This window comes from Mobula hypostoma, chromosome 2 (genome assembly GCF_963921235.1).
Source record: "Mobula hypostoma chromosome 2, sMobHyp1.1, whole genome shotgun sequence".
NCBI classification, from domain to species: domain Eukaryota; kingdom Metazoa; phylum Chordata; class Chondrichthyes; order Myliobatiformes; family Myliobatidae; genus Mobula; species Mobula hypostoma.
Window position 1 is genome coordinate 133,584,975 of NC_086098.1, and position 19,623 is coordinate 133,604,597.

The following is a 19,623-nucleotide window of genomic DNA, read 5'->3' on the forward strand; positions in this document are numbered from 1 at the left end:
CAACTCTCATTTGGAGCACCTGACACATGATTAATCTGACGTGCAGGCAACGTCAAGTCAAGAACATTTATAAGTTGAGAGTTCAGTGCCTTTTATTTTTGTGATTCTTCTAGTTCTTTGTGGTAGCTTGTCTTTTAAACTTGGTTGCATTAGTAATGTGGCCTCCCAAATGCCAGCCTCTGTGGCAGAAAGGTTTGCTTTGGAGACCTATGCCAGAGTTCAGAGCAGAAGTCCGAAGATTGAGGATACATATTGTTTAATGGTTTTATAGGAGACAGTAAATGGCAATGACATCAACAGACATTGATCTTTCCAAGCAAGAGATCGTGTGGGAGATGTCCACACGACATCAGACTGTCCACACAGTCAGATTGAGCAGATGGCCATACCTTCCTTGGCTTGTCCTCTAAAGACTGGTGAGGGTTACCCAGCTTTTTGTTAATGTGCTGCCTTGAATGGGGAAAAATAAAAATGCTAATGGGAACAAGATCATAATTTCAAAGTAAGAGACCAGACAGCTTTATGATGCCTTGATTTTCCCTTCTGTCCAAGAATAGTATGACCACTGTTATCGCAGAATCTGCCACCATCATGAAGTGCTTTGAGAAGCTGGTAATGGCACATATCAACTCCAGTTTTCTAGATAATCTTGACCCACTGTAGTTTGCCTTCTGCTGAAATGGGTCTATGGCGGACACCATCTCTCTGGCCCAACACTCCCACATCAGACTATTGTTTATTGACTACAGCTCTGCCTCCAATATATAATTCCAGGCAAACTCATCATGACACACTGGACGCTGGGAGTCAATGCCTCGCTATGCAATTGGATCCCTGACTCCTTGACCAACAGATCACAGTCAGTAAGGGTAGGCAGCAACATCTCTGCCTCAATTATTCTAAACCGTGGTGCTCCACAAGGTTGTGTCCTCAGGCCCTGACTCTATTCCCTGTACACTCATGACTCCACAGCCAAATTCTGCTCTACCTGCAAGTTTGCAGATAATACCACTGTTGCGGACATTTCTTCAAAAACAGTAGGTCGAGCTACAGGAAGGAGATAGAGAGCTTATAACATGATGTCATGAGAACCACCTTTCCCTCAGTGTCAGCAAAACAAAGTTTCTGGTCTTACATGATTAATGTGACCTTGCACCTTATTGTTCATCTGCACTGTACTTTCCCTGTAGCTGTTACACTCTACTCTGCATTGTTTCTTCTTGTTATACCTCAATGCACTGTGTATAATGATTTGATCAGATTTATGTATCACATGTACAGCGAAACAGTGAAATGTGACGTTTGTGTGAACAACTGACACACCCAAGGACTTGCTGGGGACAACCCACAAGTGACACCATATGTTCTGGTGCCAATGTAGCATGCCCACAATGCTTGGCAAAACAGCACAAAACTCAATGGACAAACACCAAAACATCAACAACTAAACAAGACCCATTCCGCCCTCCCAACCACCCAGCCGCCTTTGCACATACAGAGTCCTTTAACCCCAAGGCAGTCCGTCTTTTCCAGCCTCCAGTGGACTGTGGACTCACAGACATTGTGCCTTCGATGTTCCAGCAGGGTCACAGAGACTTGCAGACATGGGCTTCTGGCTTCCGATTGACCTTGGGGCTTTGATCTTTGGTGTCAACTCAGGACTCGATAATGATGAAGAAGGCTCTGAACAACAGACTCGCTGAGGATGGGACCCAGACACTAGGCCTCAAAATCCGGTCTTGTCAATTTGCATGTCTGGGGGGTCACTGGCTCTTAATGCCTTCTGCCTGCATGGAATCAGGTCACGGAACAGACCTTTGACTCGCTGATCTAATGGGGGGGGGCATCAGCCCTCATCTGTGGTGGCCTGCCCGCCCACATCCGACCATCCAAGTCGTAGGCCTTTGAACACAGAGGGAAGGCTTAGACTCTGGGATGTCCTTTAATTTCCTCCACTTCCCTGCCCCTAAACCCTAACCTGACCTCTAACTTCCTTCCCTGTTCCCAAAACCATCCTTATGAATCTAAAAATACACCCCCCTCCCAAAAAAAACACAAGGCTGTGCCACAACTTCAGCAGAGACTGCAGCTTGGCCCCATCTTAACTAGAAGATATGGTTTGCAAGGCAGATGTTTCTTGGTACAATTCCAATTCCAAATTGGTTTATTATTGTCACTTGTACTGAGGTACAGTTGTTGTTTTGCATGCTATCCATAGAGATTATTTCATCATGCTAGTACATTGAGGTAGTACAAAGTAAAAACAATAACAGAATGCAGGAACACACACAAAATGCTAGAGAACCCAGCAAGCCAGGCAGCATCTATGGAAAAATGTACAGTTGACGTTTCAGGCTGAGACCCTTCATCAGGACTGGATGAAGTTTTGCAGTTGCAGAGAAAGTGTGGTGTAGGCAGACAGTAAAGTGTAAGAGCCATGATGAGATTGATTGTCAGGTCGAGATTTTATCATATAAAATTACCATTCAGTATAGTGTTCTTCAGTAGTCAGGTAGAAGCTAGTGTTTTCCAGTGTTTGTATCTCCTGCCTGATGAGAGAGGGAGGGAGAAGAGAGAATGTCCAAGATGGTTTTCTCAGTACTTTTGAAGAGTCTTTGACCTGAAACATTAACTGTTCCTCTTCTCATGGATGTTGTCAGTGGGAGGAGAAGATGGCAGCGCAATGCAGCACACGCGGCCTCTCTGGTGAATGATATCTGTAATCTGTCAAGTAGGGTGCCGTGCACAATTCTGATTTGATGGAGGGAGACGTGAGAGCACGGAGGAACATCTGGTGAAACTTCTGAAATGCCTGTTTCGCTGCCACCGCTACTGTATGATCCAAAATCTCTGGAGGGGAAAGCCCCAAATCCTTGGCTTTGCCTGTTGTTTGGCAGCTGGGGCCGAGGTCAAAGCGCTCGGCAGAGATGGTGCTCGGTGCTTGGTGTCAGAGGGCTAGTCGGAGGCTCAAAGTTTTTGGATGGACTCAGAGTTGGACTGTGGTCGGGTGCTTCCAGGATGCTGCATCGGCAAGTTTGCGACGCTGGAAGCTCATGGCAGGGAGAGTTTCTCCCTTCCACCGTCTGCGTGAGATGATGGGCTATCGGGTCTTTAAGACTTTTTTTTACTGTGCCCATGGTCTGCTGTTATCAAATTACGGTATTGCTTTGCACTGTTGTAACTATATGTTATAATTATGTGGTTTTTGTCAGTTTTAGTCTTGATCTGTCTTGTGTTTCTGTGATATCATACTAGAGGAACATTGTATCATTTTTTAATGCATGCATTTCTAAATGACAATAAAACGAGGACTGAGTGTCCTCATAATCTAATATAAAAAATCTAATCTTGCAAAGTGATTCCAGAATTTTCTTCTTATTTCACATTTCTAGCATCTAATTTTTGATTTACTTTAGCAGATGGTTTTCACGGTTTCTCTTGTGGATGGTGAGATACTTGGATGCCTGTGGGCAAATATTGATGATAGAATTTCATTGCATAGTAACCACATGTGAAAGTATTTTTATTTGTTTTGTTTAATTTCTAGGTTATAGAGTCACTTGCATTGGATGCCGGTCAGAACATTAATCGAAGCACTATTGATGTTGAGACAACAAACGTTACGTACAAGATCCAAGTGGCTGCATATACTAAAGTTGGAGTTGGACCTTACAGCAAACCTGTGCATGTGTTTGTTGCAAGTGCTGGTAACTATTGCTTTGTTTCATTAAAAAACATCAGTGTGACAAATTAGATGAAAAGATTTCCATGGAGAGGAACATATGTGAGGGACTGAATGTGGGATGCCTTACGTTCTTCTAATTAATTGGAATTAGATCCAGTTTCTTAAATGTTGTCTTACTCATTTACAGTTCATACATTTGAAGTATTCATTTTTAACTTTGCCAAGTCTTAGCCAGCTGTTAAAATAATCTTTGATAATTTTGTGCATGGCCTTGTTTTTATACCCTGCTGATATCAAACGTCACTGTCCTGAAATGCAAAGGCCTCAACATGCAGTTAGCTCTTAAGTGCCTTCTAAATTGGTTAAGCAAGTCACTTATTTGTGCCATTACCTCTACATTCAAACAGGCAAAGAGTGAAAGTGGACAGGCCACTAGTCTAGGCACTAAATTTGGACATGTGAAAGTTGCTCCCAGTTAAGTTGACCTAGTAACATCCTCTTCCAAAGCATTATGGGAACTGTCCCACAGACTGACGAAGTCAGACTCACAGAACCTGATGTATTGGACAAAATATCATATTTCTCCATCACTGGCCTCTCAGCAGGGCATACCCACCTGAGGTGGTGGCAGTGTGGTGATATCCCATCTGGGAGGAAACAGCCCTCAACCTAGAAATTAGACCAGGGGGCTCAAGTTAAATATAGGCAAAGAAACCACCTCCTGATTTATCACCTACCTTTCTCTACCTGCTGATGAATTATTGCTCCTCCATGTTGAACAAAACTTGGAAGTAACAGTGCACCGAATGTCCTCTGTGCTGGTGGACTTGATTATCCATCACCAGGAGTGTCTTGGTGGCAACATCACTGATTGAGCTGCCTGAGTCCTAGACATAAGCTGCTAAACTTGGTCTGTGGTAGCCAACACAAGGGATAAACCTACTTGACTATGGAAGCTTCTGTTATAGGTAAGTGCCACAGGACTGGTAAAGGTGACCACCAATGAGTCTTCTAGAGGCTAAGTCCCATTGTCCCATCCAGGGCATTCTACATTGTGTTGTGTGGCATTAGAAGAAGTAGACTCATGACTCAGACTAGATTTAGCAGCCGTAAACTGGGCATCCATGACTCACTGTAATGGATGCACAAACTTCAACCTCCTGGTCCACCATATCCCTTGCTCTTCTGTTGCCAACCCAAGGAACCAGCCCTGGTTCCATGAATTGTGCGGAAGGGAACAATACTAGGCCTGCCTAAAAATGAAGAGATGCCATCCTAGTGAAGCTATAACACAGGAATGGCTGCATGCTAAACAGAATATGATAAAGCTTAGTAACCTCACAATCACAACCACTGGACAATATCAAAGCTCTGCAGCCCCACCGCATCGGGTCCCCATTGGGAGTGGATATTTAACCGGCTAATGGGAGGGGGAATTCAGCAGTGAGCTCATCACATGTGTGCTCAAGACACGCTAGTCTCAAGTATATTCTCTCAGAAGTGCTGACTAAATGGTCTATCTCAGTTTGCTCCTGAAGTCAGGCCAGTCTTTTGATTCATTATAGGAGCAAAGAGGTCCTTCTGCAGGAGTATTGTGTGCAGTTTTTGTCTCCAAATTTGAGGAAGGACATTCTTGCTGTGGAGGGAGTGCAGTGTAGGTTCACTTACTTAATTCCAGGGATGGCGGGAATGTCATGTGTTGAAAGATTGGAGCGACTGGGCTTGTATACACTGGAACTTAGAAGGATGAGAGGGGATCTGATTGAAACATATAAGATTATTAAGAGATTGGACACACTAGAGGCAGGAAACATGTTCCCGATGTTGGGGGAGTCCAGAACCAGAGGCCACAGTTTAAGAATAAAGGGTAGACCATTTAGAACTGAGTTGAGAAAAAACTTTTTCACACAGAGGGTTGTGGTTCTGTGGAATGCTCTGCCTCAGAAGGCAGTGGAGGCCAATTCTCTGGATTCTTTCAAGAAAGAGTTAGATAAAGCTCTTAAAGACAGCGGAGTCAAGGGATATGGGGAGAAGGCAGGAAAAGGGTACTAATTGTGTATGATCAGCCATGATCACAGTGAATGGCGGTGCTGGCTCAAAGGGCCGAATAGCCTACTCCTACACCTATTGTCTATTGTCTATTACATGTGAAATTAGGAAATGAACTGGAGGAGTATCAGATACCATAAAGATGACCAGGCACTCTCCCAGCTTTAATATCAAAAACCTATGCTCCAGAACTGTCTGTTCCTCGAGCCAAGCTGTTCCGGTGCAGTTAGAGGGTGCAGACAGAGTGAAAGCCTGTCCAGGTATGTCCCATTGACAAGAATCAGGATGTATCTAATCCAGATATTAATCATCCGGTCGGTCTGCCCTCATCACCAGCAGTGATGGGAGGTGTCATTGACCAGTACAATGTGGTTGTAGATATTCACTTGGATAACACTAACAACACCTCCCAAATCCCTGACATCTACCACCAAGAGCAGCAGTCATTTGAAAACACTAACCTCTAGCAGAGACCTTTCCCAAGCTGCACACCATACTGATATATCACTAGCCTTTGGGTCTAAATCCTGGAATTTCCAGCCCATCCTCACTCTACAAGTATCTTCACGAGAAGGGCTGGAGCAGTGCAAGAAGGTGACTCACCACAACCTTCTTGAGGGGAATTTACGGTGGGCCATGCCAGTGACACTCACATCTCAAAATGCAAATGAATGTTGCAGCAGGTATGACTTCCTGAACAGAAAATAAGCTATGTATAGTGTGACAAGAATACACATAGATTAAGATGTAGCTGTCCTGTGCTGGCACCAGTGGGATCAGCAGTTGGTCTGCCACCTGTCTTCAGGAGAGAGAGAGATAAGGAAAACAATGGAGCAGCATTTGGAGATGTTAATGAAGGGGAAGGAGAGCTGTCAAGATCGGCTCCCCCTTTGAACCCCGAACTGTTTGAAGTGATGGGCAGGCGATACCCCAGCAGGGGGATAAAAAGGGACAGGTTCGCTAAGGCAGGACACACACGACACCCGAGGTAACGAGACCCTGGAAGTGGTGCTCCTCTCACAAGTCGGTGGAAAGCTTTTGGACGGCTGGTCGCGGGATCAAGCCATAGACACTCAGGGTGGAAAGGCACGATCGGTGGGAACCTGGTGTGTGTCCACCCTTTCCTGGATGCCGGGTTCACCGCAGAGAAACGATCGTATCTGGAAACGGAGGGGGTCACGGTCGGTGACCTCAGATGACATCACAAAGGGCTCGCCCGAAAGCTGACTTCGAAGGTCTGTGTGGAAGTCGTTTTGAATATTCATTCGTTTTGCTCTCTCTCTCCTTCCCCCCACTGTCCATCGCCACGGCAGCAATTACTGCGAACTGAACTGAACTTTGCGTCACTTTGAAACTGGTCATTTACCCCTAGACAACGATAAAGCTTGATTGATCCTGTTATCGTAATTCTGTGTACATGTGTGTTTATCATTGCTGAACTGTTGCATTCATTATCCTTTTGATTAGAGTACTGTGTTGCTTGTTTCTTTAATAAAACTTTCTTAGTTCTAGTAATCCAGACTCCAACTGAGTGATCCATTTCTGCTGGTTTGGCAACCCAGTTACGGGGTACGTAACAATAGGCAATCTTGAATTTATGCCTCAAAGCACTATCATTTTATTCATTGTTGAGAGATGGTGATTTGTCTGTTTCAGTTCCTCCTTGTTTGACATTGGCATCTAATACTAATGCTTCAGTACCTTTTTCAATTCATTCATAAAAATGAATGTTGTGACTTGCCTTTATAACTGAAGTCATGAGACAACCTCATTGGTAAGTATGATATCACATGTGGCCAGATCTGATAAGGATGTCAGTCTTCCTCTTCTGAAGACACAAGGGAACCATACATATTTTTAAAATATTCTTCTTTTCCCAAATTTATTTAATTTCTTCTGTTTAGACATTTCAGCTGCCATGGTTGTTTTCAAGCACCGATCCAATCAATATTGCTGGCCTTTATATACTGGTCCAGCAATTGGAACACAATGTGTTGATTGCCACAATTAAGAGAACTTGCATTCTGTAATGATTTGTCTTGTTGCTTTATTTTCGTAAAGACGCTTTGACTCATTTCTTCAACATTTCTTTAGTTCAGTCCTTCCCAACCTTCTAATGCCATGGACCCTACCATTAACCAAGGGGTCTGTGGACCCCAGGTTAGGAACCCCTGATTTAGTTACTCCTGCTTTGAAGTGTCTTGGAGTGTCTTTACCCTTTGATAAACTAATTGAAAGATGCAATAAACCTGTGGGGGAGAAAAAAAGAAAATTATCGCTGCATTGCAGTCTTAAGGAAAAAAATCCAGCGTTAACATATGAGTATTTAATGTCTCTCAGTCTATACTTTATGGAGTTCAGAAAGATGAGAGGAGGGAATCTCATTGAAACCACCTGAAAGACCTGGATATAATGGACATAGGAGAATGTTTCCATTTGTGGAATTCATTCCCTTAGATAGCTGTGGAGGTGAACGTATTGGGTATATTTAAGACAAGGTTGATAGGTTTTGGTTCGGTAAGGGGTTTAAGTGTTACTTGGAGAAGGTGGGAGAATGAGGTTGAGAAAGAAAATCAGCCCTGCTTGAGTAAACTCAATGTGCCGAGTATCCTAACTCTGGTCTTGTAGTCTTACAGTTAGAATAAATTGGAAGTAGCTTCTATAGTAATGCGTAGCTCTAACACCTGCTGTTCGTTTACCATTGAATCCAGAGCTAATTTCCTTGTACCTATTCTTCTCACAGATGAGGTCTTTTCACCAGTCTCGACTGCTCCAGCTGCCAGTAGTAAAAATGGTCACTTACTGATGGTCCTGATTGGAGTTATTTGTATCTGCGGTATCATTGTCATGGCAGCCATAATGTTCACAGCTGTCAAAAAGCGAGTGAAAGAGACGAGCTTTGGGTAGGTATCTTTTAGTTAAATATTCCACTTTTCCCTTCAGTTAATTTCTGAGTATTGCTTGTGCAAGAAAAATCTATTAGCTAGATATCCAGGTTTGCTAAAAACAGGAGAAGATATCATGGACCAGACTTAAGTATCTGATAGCTTTTTTTTAGCCATGCCTGGCAAATTTTCCATTGGTTTAAAATATCACCTTTGTTTGGGAATCTTTGATAAATGTTTGATGTAGAAATTAATGGAAGTTCTATTCTTGAGCCACCATCATTGTGATGGGCAGAATGGACTAGTCTGTTGCCATAAAGTTCTAAAATTCTTTGTATAAATGTCTGAAACATTCACTCAAAATTTCCTGCTCTTGGGCCATTCTTCCCCTCTTGTCTGTGCCAAAAGAGAAGTTAACATTGGAACACTCATACGGAGGTACATACTGTAAAATCATGAGGGGAAGAGATATGTTTAAGATGAGAGGAAAGAGATTTAATAGAAACCTGAGGGGGAACGTTTTCACCCAGAGGGTGGTCAGTGTATGGAATGAATTACCAGTGGAAGTAATTGAGGCAGGTGCATTAGTAGTATCCAAAAGACACTTGGATAGGTACAGCGATAGGAAAGGGATTAGATCGGCCCGAAACGTCGACTGTTTATTCATTTCCGTAGGTGCTGCCTGACCTGCTGAATTCCTCCAGCATTTTGTGTGTGTTGCTTTGGATTTCCAGCATCTGCAGATTTTCTTGTGTTTAGTCACACTCGTTGTTTATCTGATTGGATGAAATGTTTTTGAGGAAGTTGTAGAAACTGAGGCCAGTGAACATAGGTCCAAGACAATGTTGAAGTATATAGTCATAGATCAAAAGCATTTCCTCCTGTGAATTGTGGATGTGTAGAGAGAGCCCTGGCAAGCTGAGCCTGTGTATATATCGCCAGTTCCACTTTGCACTGAATTTCTGACCTGGTCTCTTGTTTAATTCTTCTTCTCAATTCTTGCTGTATTTTAATCTATCTGGTAATTCGTCAATCTATTTTATAAAAATATCACGTTCTAGTACTGTTCACACAGCCATTGTGTGGTAATTGGTTATTATCACATGGACAGAGATACGGTGGAAAAGTTTTTGTTGCTGACCGCCCATACACACCGTATCAGAGAAGTGGATTGAGGTAGCACAAGGGAAAAGCAAGAACAGAATGCAGAATATACTGTTACAGTTAGAGACAGGGCAATACAAGCATACCATAAGGTGAAAGGCTATGTTTGCGATCAAGAGTCCATTTTACTCAATAATCTTCGATAGAAGGTCTCCTTTAGCCTGGAGGTACGTGCTTTCAAGCATTTGTACGTTCTGCCGAATGGTGCGGGGGAGGAGGGGACGGAAGACAGAATGTATGGGGTGGATGGTGTCTTTAATTATTTTGGCTTTTTCCTTCCACTTGCACTTTCTAAGCAAAAACACACTGAAGGTTGCAGGTCTAAATCCAGCTAACAGCAGAAGTTACCACAAGAAGCTTCAAGAGACAACATGGTCCTTTATTTACTACTGCTGTTGAACTGGGTTTCAGCAGGATACTATGATCAGGATCTCTTTCCATTCTGTTATACCTTTTGGTTCTCTCCTTGCCAAGATTTTGGGAAATCCTTCACAAGAAATCAAGCTTCTATTTTGAAGCTTCAGTTAACTCTTGAGCTGCTAATATCTCCGGGGAACATCCCATCTCTCTGTGTAATAATCGCACAGCAGGATATTACAGTAGCTGAAATTGTTACTGAATCTGCTGCTTGATTCTTGATAAGCTGCACGTTAAGCACCGGAATAGCAATTATCCACTTAGCTTATGACTGAACTATATATAACCTCCATGCATGCGACTTGGTTACATAATCCTTGAAGCCTTTTTCTTTCTTAAAAGAAAGTTTTCTATTGAGTTTCTAAAGGTCTTATTGAGGGGAAAAATGTTATTTTTCCACTCACCATTGCATAAAGAAGTGCTACCTACCATAACCCCTGATGTGTATGGAATTACATTGAGATACAGCTCTGAAAAAGTCACTTGTGCCCACCAATTCCCTGCCAAACACCAAACTGATGACCACATAGACACCGTGGCCAAGACAGCCCGCAATGCCTCTGCTTCCTCAGGAGGCTAAAGAAATTTGGCATATCTACTTTGACACTTACAGTTTTATTGATGCACCATAGAAAGCATCCTATCCATATGCACCACAATTTGATATGGCAAGTGCCCTGCCTGTGATCGCAAGAAACTGCAGAGAGTTGTGGACACAGCTGAGCACATCCTGGAAACCAGCCTCCCCTCCATGGACTCTGTCCACACTGCTTGCTAGCTCTGCAAGCAGCTAATATAATCAAAGATCGCAATCCATTCTGGACATTGTTCCTTCTCCACACCCCAGTCAGGCAGAAGAGAAAAAAGCCTGAAAGTTCAGATGGCTGGGCTCAAGGACAGCCTCTATCCCACTATTGAGCAATCCTCTCACACAAAATAGATTCCTGACCTCACTCTCTAATTTGTTTTGGCCTTGTACCTTACTGCCTACCTGATCTGCATTTTCTCTGTAATTGTAACATTATATTCTGCATTCTGTTGTTGTTTTCCCTGGACTACTTCAATGCACTGATGTGATAAAATAATCTTGTGATCTAAGACCATGTTTTTCATTGTACCTCGGTAGATGTGGCAATAATGAACCAATTTATCAGTTTTAATTTAACAAATACCCAATCTGAACATAGCCCATTTTTCTCCCACATTCCCACTAACTCTCCCACAGATCCTACCACTCACCTCCCTTCACCAAGAGTAATCTACCTCGGCCAATTAAGCTACTAACCCTCAACGTCGTTGGGATATGGGAGGGAACCAGAGGACCTGGAGGAAACCCAGTCACAGGGAGAGTGTGCAAACTCCAGACTGACAGGTTCAGAGATCAGCATTGAACCTGGCTCGCTGGAGATGTAAGGCAGCAGTATGCCTCAGAGTTTATTCCTTTTTAAGGTTCTTGCCAGAGTAAGAGATTGCTGTATCCTGTTAACACTGGACGTTCTGACTGTTACCCGCTCCCTGTGTTTAGTGTACACATTTTCGAGAAGCCTATTAACATTTGAAACTTCAGAACATAAAACTGCAGGTTCTGAAAATCTGAGACAAGAACAGAAAATATTGGAAGCACTCAGCAGCCCAGGCAGCACCAAATGGAGAGAAAGGGAAAGTTAGTATTTCAGGTCAAAGACCCTTTAATCTGCTGTATCTCATTCTGGCTCTTGTCTCCCTGCCCTGCACTTGATCCGTAATTGTAACTCCATATTCTGCATTCTGTTTTCTTATTCTTTTTATATTCCTTCAATGTACTTATGTATGTATGTACAAATTTGTTCAGTCTGTAACGGGAACTCCTAAACATTTGATTGGGAAACCGCTTCGCTGAGCATCCACGCTCCGTCTGCCAGAACAAGCGGGATCTCCGAGTGGCCACCCATTTTAATTCCACTTCCCATTCCCATCCATGGCCTCCTCACTGTTGTGATAAGGTTGGAGGAACAACTCCTTAACCTCCAACCTGATGGCATGAACATCGATTTCTAAGACTTCCAGGATTGCCTTCCCTACCCCTCTTTCACCATTTCCCATCCCCTCTTCCCTCTCTCATGTTATCTCCTTGCCTGCCCATCGCCTCCCTCTGGGGCTCCTCCCCCTCCTTTCTTTCTTCCATGGCCTTCTGTCTCTTTCACCAATCAACTTCCCAGCTCTTTGCTTCATCCCTCTCCCTCCCAGTTTCATTTATCGCCCAGTGTTTCTCCCCCCACCTTTCAAATCTACTCCTCAGCTTTTTTTCTCCAGTCTTGTCGAAGGGTCTCGGCCTGAAATGTCGACTGTACTCTTTTCCATAGATTCTGCCTGACCTGCTGAGTTCCTCCAGCACTTTGCGTGTGTTGCTCGGATTTCCAGTATCTGCAGATTTTCTCTTGTTCCTAGTCATCCAGTTGCCTTGTATCTTTAATTCTTTGTCCTAATCCCATTCTAATCCCCGTGTATATTGAGTCCTATCCTGCTTCAACAATGCACAGCATAAGCTTGAGGAACACTACCTCATCTTCAAACTAGGCACATTATAACCCTTGAAACTTATTAACTTGTGCTTAAACCACTCTTCCACTTCTTCCCTCCTTTTCTATGTGAATTTGTAATGTTACAAACTATTCGGTTCCAACCGATAGTTTTTAAAGTTGATTAGATTAGATTAGATTATGAGGACACGCAGTCCTCTTTTATTGTCATTTAGTAATGCATGCATTAAGAAATGATACAATATTCCTCCAGTGTGATATCACAGAAACACAGGACAGACCAAGACTGAAAAACTTAACAAAAACCACATAATTATAACATATAGTTACAACAGTGCAACAATACCATAACTTGACGAAGAACAGGCCATGGCACAATAAAAAAGTTTAAAGTCTCTCGAATGTCCCACATTTCACGCAGACGGGAGAAGGAAGAAAACTCTCCCTGCCATGCCCGACCACAGTCCGACTCTGAGTCGTCCGATAACTTTAGCCTCCGATCAGCCCTCCGACACTGAGTACCGAGCACCATCTCTATCCGAACGCTTCGACCTCAGCCTCGGTCACCAGCAGCAGGCAAAGCCGGGGATTTTGGGGCCTTCCCTCCGGAAGATTCTCGATCACACAGTAACAGCGGCAGCGAACCAGCATTTCAGAAAGTTCTCCAGATGTTCCTCTGTGCTTTCATGTCTGTCTCCATCAAATCAGAATTGTCCACGGCCCCTATTTAACAGATACAATATCATTTCACCAGAGAGCTGCGCACGCTGCGTCGTGCTGCCATCTTCTCCTCCCGCCTCCTTACTTTAATCTTACCGTAATCTTTACTTTGACACCTTTGGTCTCCATCCAATCATAGACATTGTCACTGTCCTTCCCCACACGCCCCCCCCCCCCGCCACCTGGAACTTAAAATACATTTGAAAGGTTGAAGTTGGGTAAGTTTTTCAATTTCAAAACACAGATGCTGATTGCCTGAGCAACTTCTATAAGGGTTAGCTTTATTTGTCAGACGTGCATCGAAGTATACCGTGAAATGTGTCATTTGCTCGTCATCAAATGTGCTGGGCAGCCGCGAGTGTCACCACGTTTCCACCGCCCATGTAGCATGTCCACACCGCACTACGTCTTTGGAATGTGGGAGGAAACCAGAGCACCCAGAGTAAACCAATGCGGTTGTGGGGAGAACGTACAAACTGCTTACTTGACAGCAGTGGGCACACTGTAAAGTGATTACGCTAGCTGCTACAATATCGTTCTGCCTGTATTACTTATTATTATTGCCCCTAGTTGATTAGAATTGACGCTTTCCTAATTTTGAGTTTGGCCAAGGTTTTCTGTATAATATGAACATAAGGAAAATCTCAAGCTGATGCTGACCCAGGTCATGCACTGATGCTTTGACTTGGGCCAACTCTTGGGATGTATGCTCTGGATGAGAGACAACTTGTTGTTCATGACTGACAAGTGGGTGTGCTGATCTGTTCAATTGTAGTTTGCATGGGCCTCTATTGTACAAATCTCAGGATTGCTGGCAAAAAGAAATCATTAGGCTTGTTCTAACCAATGTTGCTGTTTCATTTTATTCCTCGTTATTTTTTACTTTTACACCAAATTGTTTTTTATAACAAATGCCACTGTGTGCACTGAATTTCCCATCTCGTTGAAGTGAATTGAACATACTGCTAAGAGTGAATTAATTTTAATAGCTTATCTGCAAAATCTTTTTGCTGGAAAGAAAACAGAGGAAGGATATTTTTGTGCATTTTGTGAGTGGACTAAATATTTGATGGGCTTCCAAATGTTGTTCTAAGTACAAAGAAAGGCCAACAGAACTACTGGTGAATGGGTAATGTTTATCTTTCTAAGGAGTATAGCTAATCATGTCTGGATAATACACAGCTGTTTGTTTCTGGAGTATTTGAACAAGCAGCTCAGAGTTTGTTTGTGAAAACAGGACATGTATGTACTGTGATTGCCCCAAATGTTTTTCCTCTCAGAGTTTGCCCCTCTCCACTTTGCTGGCTGGTTTTCTGAGTGTTGGACAACTGTAAATATGTGAACAGTGCAAACATTTTTTGTCACGTAGGGCGAGGTGCAGTGGGAAAAGTTTATTTTGCATGCCAACCAGACAGATCATTTCCTCACATCAGGAAACTGAGAGAGTACAAAGGAAACCAATTTTTTTGTGGCAGAGTGTTGCAATTTATTTTCTTCTTTCGAAATGAAACTGTAATGGCGGTGATTGTAGGACTATGGAGCAGGACTAAATCGATGGAGCAAGCAAAAAGCTGGCATAGGTACAATAGCCTTCGATGTAGCATGCAGCAAACTTTGGTTTCTTCAGTTAAGATAATGCCCCAAAATCTTATTTTTGTTGCCAGCGTTTAATTATTTTTAGACAATTGCATCAGCAATTCAATGAGCTTAATATTGAGCTAACAGTCATTGGAAGTTCAAAGTTCACTATAAATTTTATCATTAATATACATACATGTCACCATATACAACCCTGAGATTCATTTCCTCAAGTCTTTGACTTAGATTTTTAAAAGAATTATTTGGAGTTCTGCTATTATTACCCACTCTAACCGAGCACCAAAGAGTGGTCTCCAATAAGTCTTTAAGTGCTTTAAAAGGACATCCTTACTATTGAGGGAGTGCAGCGTAGGTTCACAAGGTTAATTCCTGGGATGGCGAGACTGTCATACGTCGAAAGATTGGAGCGACTGGACTTGTATACTCTGGAATTTAGAAGGCTGAGAGGGGATCTTATTGAAACATATAAGATTATTAAGGGATTGGACACGCTGGAGGCAGGAAGCATGTTCCCACTGATGGGTGAGTTCAGAACCAGAGGCCACAGTTTAAGAATAAGGGGTAGGCCATTTAGAACAGAGTTGAGGAAAAACTTTTTCACCCAGTGAGTGGTGGATGTATGGAATGCTCTGCCCCAGAAGGCTGTGGAAGCCAAGTCTCTGGATGCCTTCAAGAAAGAGATGGATAGAGCTCTTAAAGATAGCGGAATCAAAGGTTATGGGGATAAGGCAGGAACTGGATACTGATTGTGGATGATCAGCCATGATCACAGTGAATGGTGGTGCTGGCTCGAAGGGCCGAATGGCCTACTCCTGCACCTACTGTCTATTGTCTATTGTAAAAGCTCAAAGTTCAAATAAATTTATTATGAAAGTACATATATGTCACCATATGCAATAGTGAGATTCATTTTCTTGCGGGCATACTCAATAAATCAATAATAGAATAATAGCCATAATAGAATCAATGAAAGACCGCTCCAACTTGAGTATTCAACCAGTGTGTAAAGGACAACCAACTGTGCAAATACAAAAAGAAAGAAATAATAATGATAAATAAATACCAAGAACACGAGATGAAGAGTCCATAGGTTGTGGGAACATCTCAATGATGGGGCGAGAAGTTTCCTCTTTGGTTCAAGAGTCTGATGGTTGAGAGGTAATAACTGTTCCTGAATCTGGTGATATGGGTCCTGAGTATCCCGTAGCTCCTTCCTGATGGCAGCAGCAAAAAGACATCATGACCTGGGTGGTGGGGGTCCCTGATGATGGATGCTGCTTTCCTGTGACAACGCTCCATTCAGATGTCCTCTGTGGTGGGGAGGATTTCACCCATGGTGGACTGGGCTGTATCCACTACTTTTAGTAGAGTTTTCTGTTCAAGGGCATTGGCGTTTCCATACCAGGCTGTGACGCAGCCGGTCAGTACACAAAGTTTCAGATGTCATGCCAAATCTTCGCACAGTCCTAAGGAAGTAGAGGCGCTGCCATCTTAACCCTTTCCTGAGGGGGGCTCCTGTAAATGCATATGAGTCATGGGGGGTATCAGTACTTGATTGAGGTCAGCTTCACGTCTAGGTTTGGCTTTATTATCACTGACGTAGTGTACGTCGTAAAGTTTGTTGTTTTGTGGCACCAGTACAATGCAATACTTAAATAATTACTATGAGGTCCATTGAGAAGTATTTAAAGAAGTAGGGTACAAAGCAATATAGTGAGGTATTGTTCATGGCTCATGGACATGAAAACTGATGGACCATGGGAAGGAAGACAATACTCCTAAAATGTTGAATGTGTGTCTTCAGTCTCCTGTATCTTGTCCCTGATGGTAGAAGAGGGCTTGATTTGGGTGGTGGCTATCCTTAATGATGAATGCTGCCTTTCTGAGGGGTCACCCTTTGAAGATATCCTCTCATGCCACTGTCACTGCCGCGGTAAGATCAAGTCAAGTCAAATCAAGTCACTTTTTATTGTCATTTTGACCATAACTGCTGGTATAGTACACAGTAAAAACGAGACAACGTTTTTCAGGACCATGGTGCTACATGAACAATACAGAAACTACACTGAACTACTTAAAACAACACAAAACTACACTAGACTACAGACCGATCCAGGACTGCATGAAGTGCACAAAACAGTGCAGCTATTACAATAAATAATAAACAAGACAATAGACACAGTAGAGGGCAGTAGGTTGGTGTCAGACCAGGCTCTGGGTATTGAGGAGTCTGATGACTTGGGGGAAGAAACTGTTACATAGTCTGGTCATGAGAGCCCAAATACTTTGGTGCCTTTTGCCAGATGGCAGGAGGGAGAAGAGTTTATACGAAGGGTGTGTGGGGTCCTTCATAATGCTGTTTGCTTTACGGATGCAGCGTGTGGTGTAAATGTCTCTAATGGTGGGAAGAGAGACCCGATAACCTCACTATCCACTGCATGGTTTTGCGATCCGAGATGGTGCAATTTCTGAACCAGGCAGTGATGCAGCTGCTCAGGATGCTCTCAATACAATCTCTGTAAAATGTGGTGAGGATGGAGGGTGAGAAATGGACTTTATTTCTGCCTTCGCAGAAAGTAGACGCTGCTGGGCCTTTTTTGCTATGTGGAGATAAAACAGGCGTACCAGATGAAGCTGGCTAGAGAGCTTCTTTGTAGTAAGGATACCACGCTGTGAACCTAATATTCATGAAAATAATTTTGATATTTGTTCTCTTGGATATATTCAAAGGAAATAAAATATTGGTGACTGCCTTGCTGTAACCCTGATCATGCTTCCATGCAAAGTCAGGGTTTACTTCACTTGACTTGGAGCAGACTTACAATCAGACCCCAGATAATAACACTGCAAGATTTGTACTTGAGAAAGTTAACCAGCACATTGGCGTAGCTGTGGTGTAGCTTCCTTACAGCTCCACCAACCAGGCTGCAACCACATCTCTGGTGTTGTCTGCATGCAATCTGGAGATTTCCCCGTTTAATTTAGTTTTTCTCCCATTTCCAAAGATAGGCGGAGGGGTGTAATTGGCGGCTATAGGTTGCTCCTGACTTGTGTGACCTCAGGAGAATTGTGAGAGGATTTATGGAGAATGTGTAGGAGAATAGGATGCAAGGAGATGAGCAGTGAATTGAGACGGATAGGTGTACTTCAACAACTGGTTTGGACTTGATGGCCAAACAGCCTTGTATGTTGCAGAAACATGCAATTCCCCAATATGACATTTTCTGGTCTCAGCCTCATCATTGTGTGTGTGTGTGTGTTAAAGATAGCAAATCAAGTGTTTTCACCTTAGTTTTCTTGAGAAACAGATTACAAAATTTGTTTTAGTAAGAGTTTAAATTTTGCAATTTTCTTAACATATACAATAGCATTTTTTATGTCAGCAGACTGGATGTGTGAACCATGTCGTAGAATATATTTGCTGGTGTTACTTAAGTGTATTCTGTGTATTTTGTTGCTCATTAAGGAATGCATTCAGCGATGGAGAAGACACTGAGTCAACTGTTCATTACACAGTGAAGAAAACCTACTTACGACGGACAGTTGAGCTTTCATGTAAGACTTGTATTTCCCATCCTGTCTGACATTTTGTGGTTGTAAAGCAAAGAATTAGAAATAGAAGGAGCTGTTCAGCTTTTCAATCATGATATCTTGGCTAAACCTCTACTGCACTGATTTCATGAACCAGTAAAGGAATGGGCCCCGTGTCCCACAATATTTGCACCAAACATGATGTTGAACTAATTTTCTTCTTCCTGTATGTAATCTATATCCCTCCATTTCCTGCATATTCATGTGTCTATATCTACCAGCCCCTGAAGTGCCACTATTTGTGTCTGCTTCCACCAATGCCCCTGGAAATTCCAGGTTCCTACTGAGCTCATATTTAATAAAAAGAAACTTTCGCACACATCTCCTTTAAACTTTTCCCCCTTCAGCTTAAATACACGTTCTCTCATATTTGATGTTTCCACCCTGGGGTAAAAGTTGGAATCTCATAATCTTCTTCTATCAAGTCTCCCATCAGAGAAACCAACCCAAGTTTGCCCAATGTAGCTCACTCCCTCTAATCCAGGCAGCATCCTGGCAAATCACTTATGCATCTTTCCAAAGCTTCCACAATCTTCTTGTAATAGGCTGACTAGAATTTTCTTGTTGTCTTAAGATCCATTACTCTTGGCCCTGAATATCTTCAGCCTTGAATCCACTGGCATTTGTGGGAGAGAACTCCAAAAATTTACAGTTCTCTATACAAAGGCTTTACTCCTCATTTCAATAGTTGGTCCTGCATTCTGATACCATGGTCCACAGAGCTAGACTCTGCAGTCTGGCAAACATCCCCTTGGAATTTGGTTTCAGTGAGGGTACTGCTTGTTCCCCTGAACTCTGTTAAATATTGTGTGGCACAGTGGTGCAGCACAGATCCAGGAGCCAGAGTTTCATCCTGACCTCTCGTGCTGTTTTCCCTGTTCTCCCTGTGATCATGTGGAATCCCCAGCGGGTATTCCGTTGCCCCTCCCACATTTCCTAGATGTGGAGGTTGGTAGATCATTGGCATAGCAAATTGTGCCGCGTGTGTAGGTGA

General features: G+C 42.9%; 1 protein-coding gene across 1 annotated transcript in view; it reads left to right on the plus strand.

Moving 5' to 3' along the window:
- Positions 1 to 19,623, plus strand: part of mertka (c-mer proto-oncogene tyrosine kinase a) — a 175,630-nt gene that overhangs the window by 118,732 nt on the left and 37,275 nt on the right. Inside the window, exons 9-11 of the mRNA XM_063040701.1 lie at positions 3,548 to 3,707; positions 8,478 to 8,637; positions 18,505 to 18,593. Of these exons, the coding sequence (XP_062896771.1) occupies positions 3,548 to 3,707; positions 8,478 to 8,637; positions 18,505 to 18,593 (409 nt within the window). The remainder of the gene's footprint in view (positions 1 to 3,547; positions 3,708 to 8,477; positions 8,638 to 18,504; positions 18,594 to 19,623) is intronic.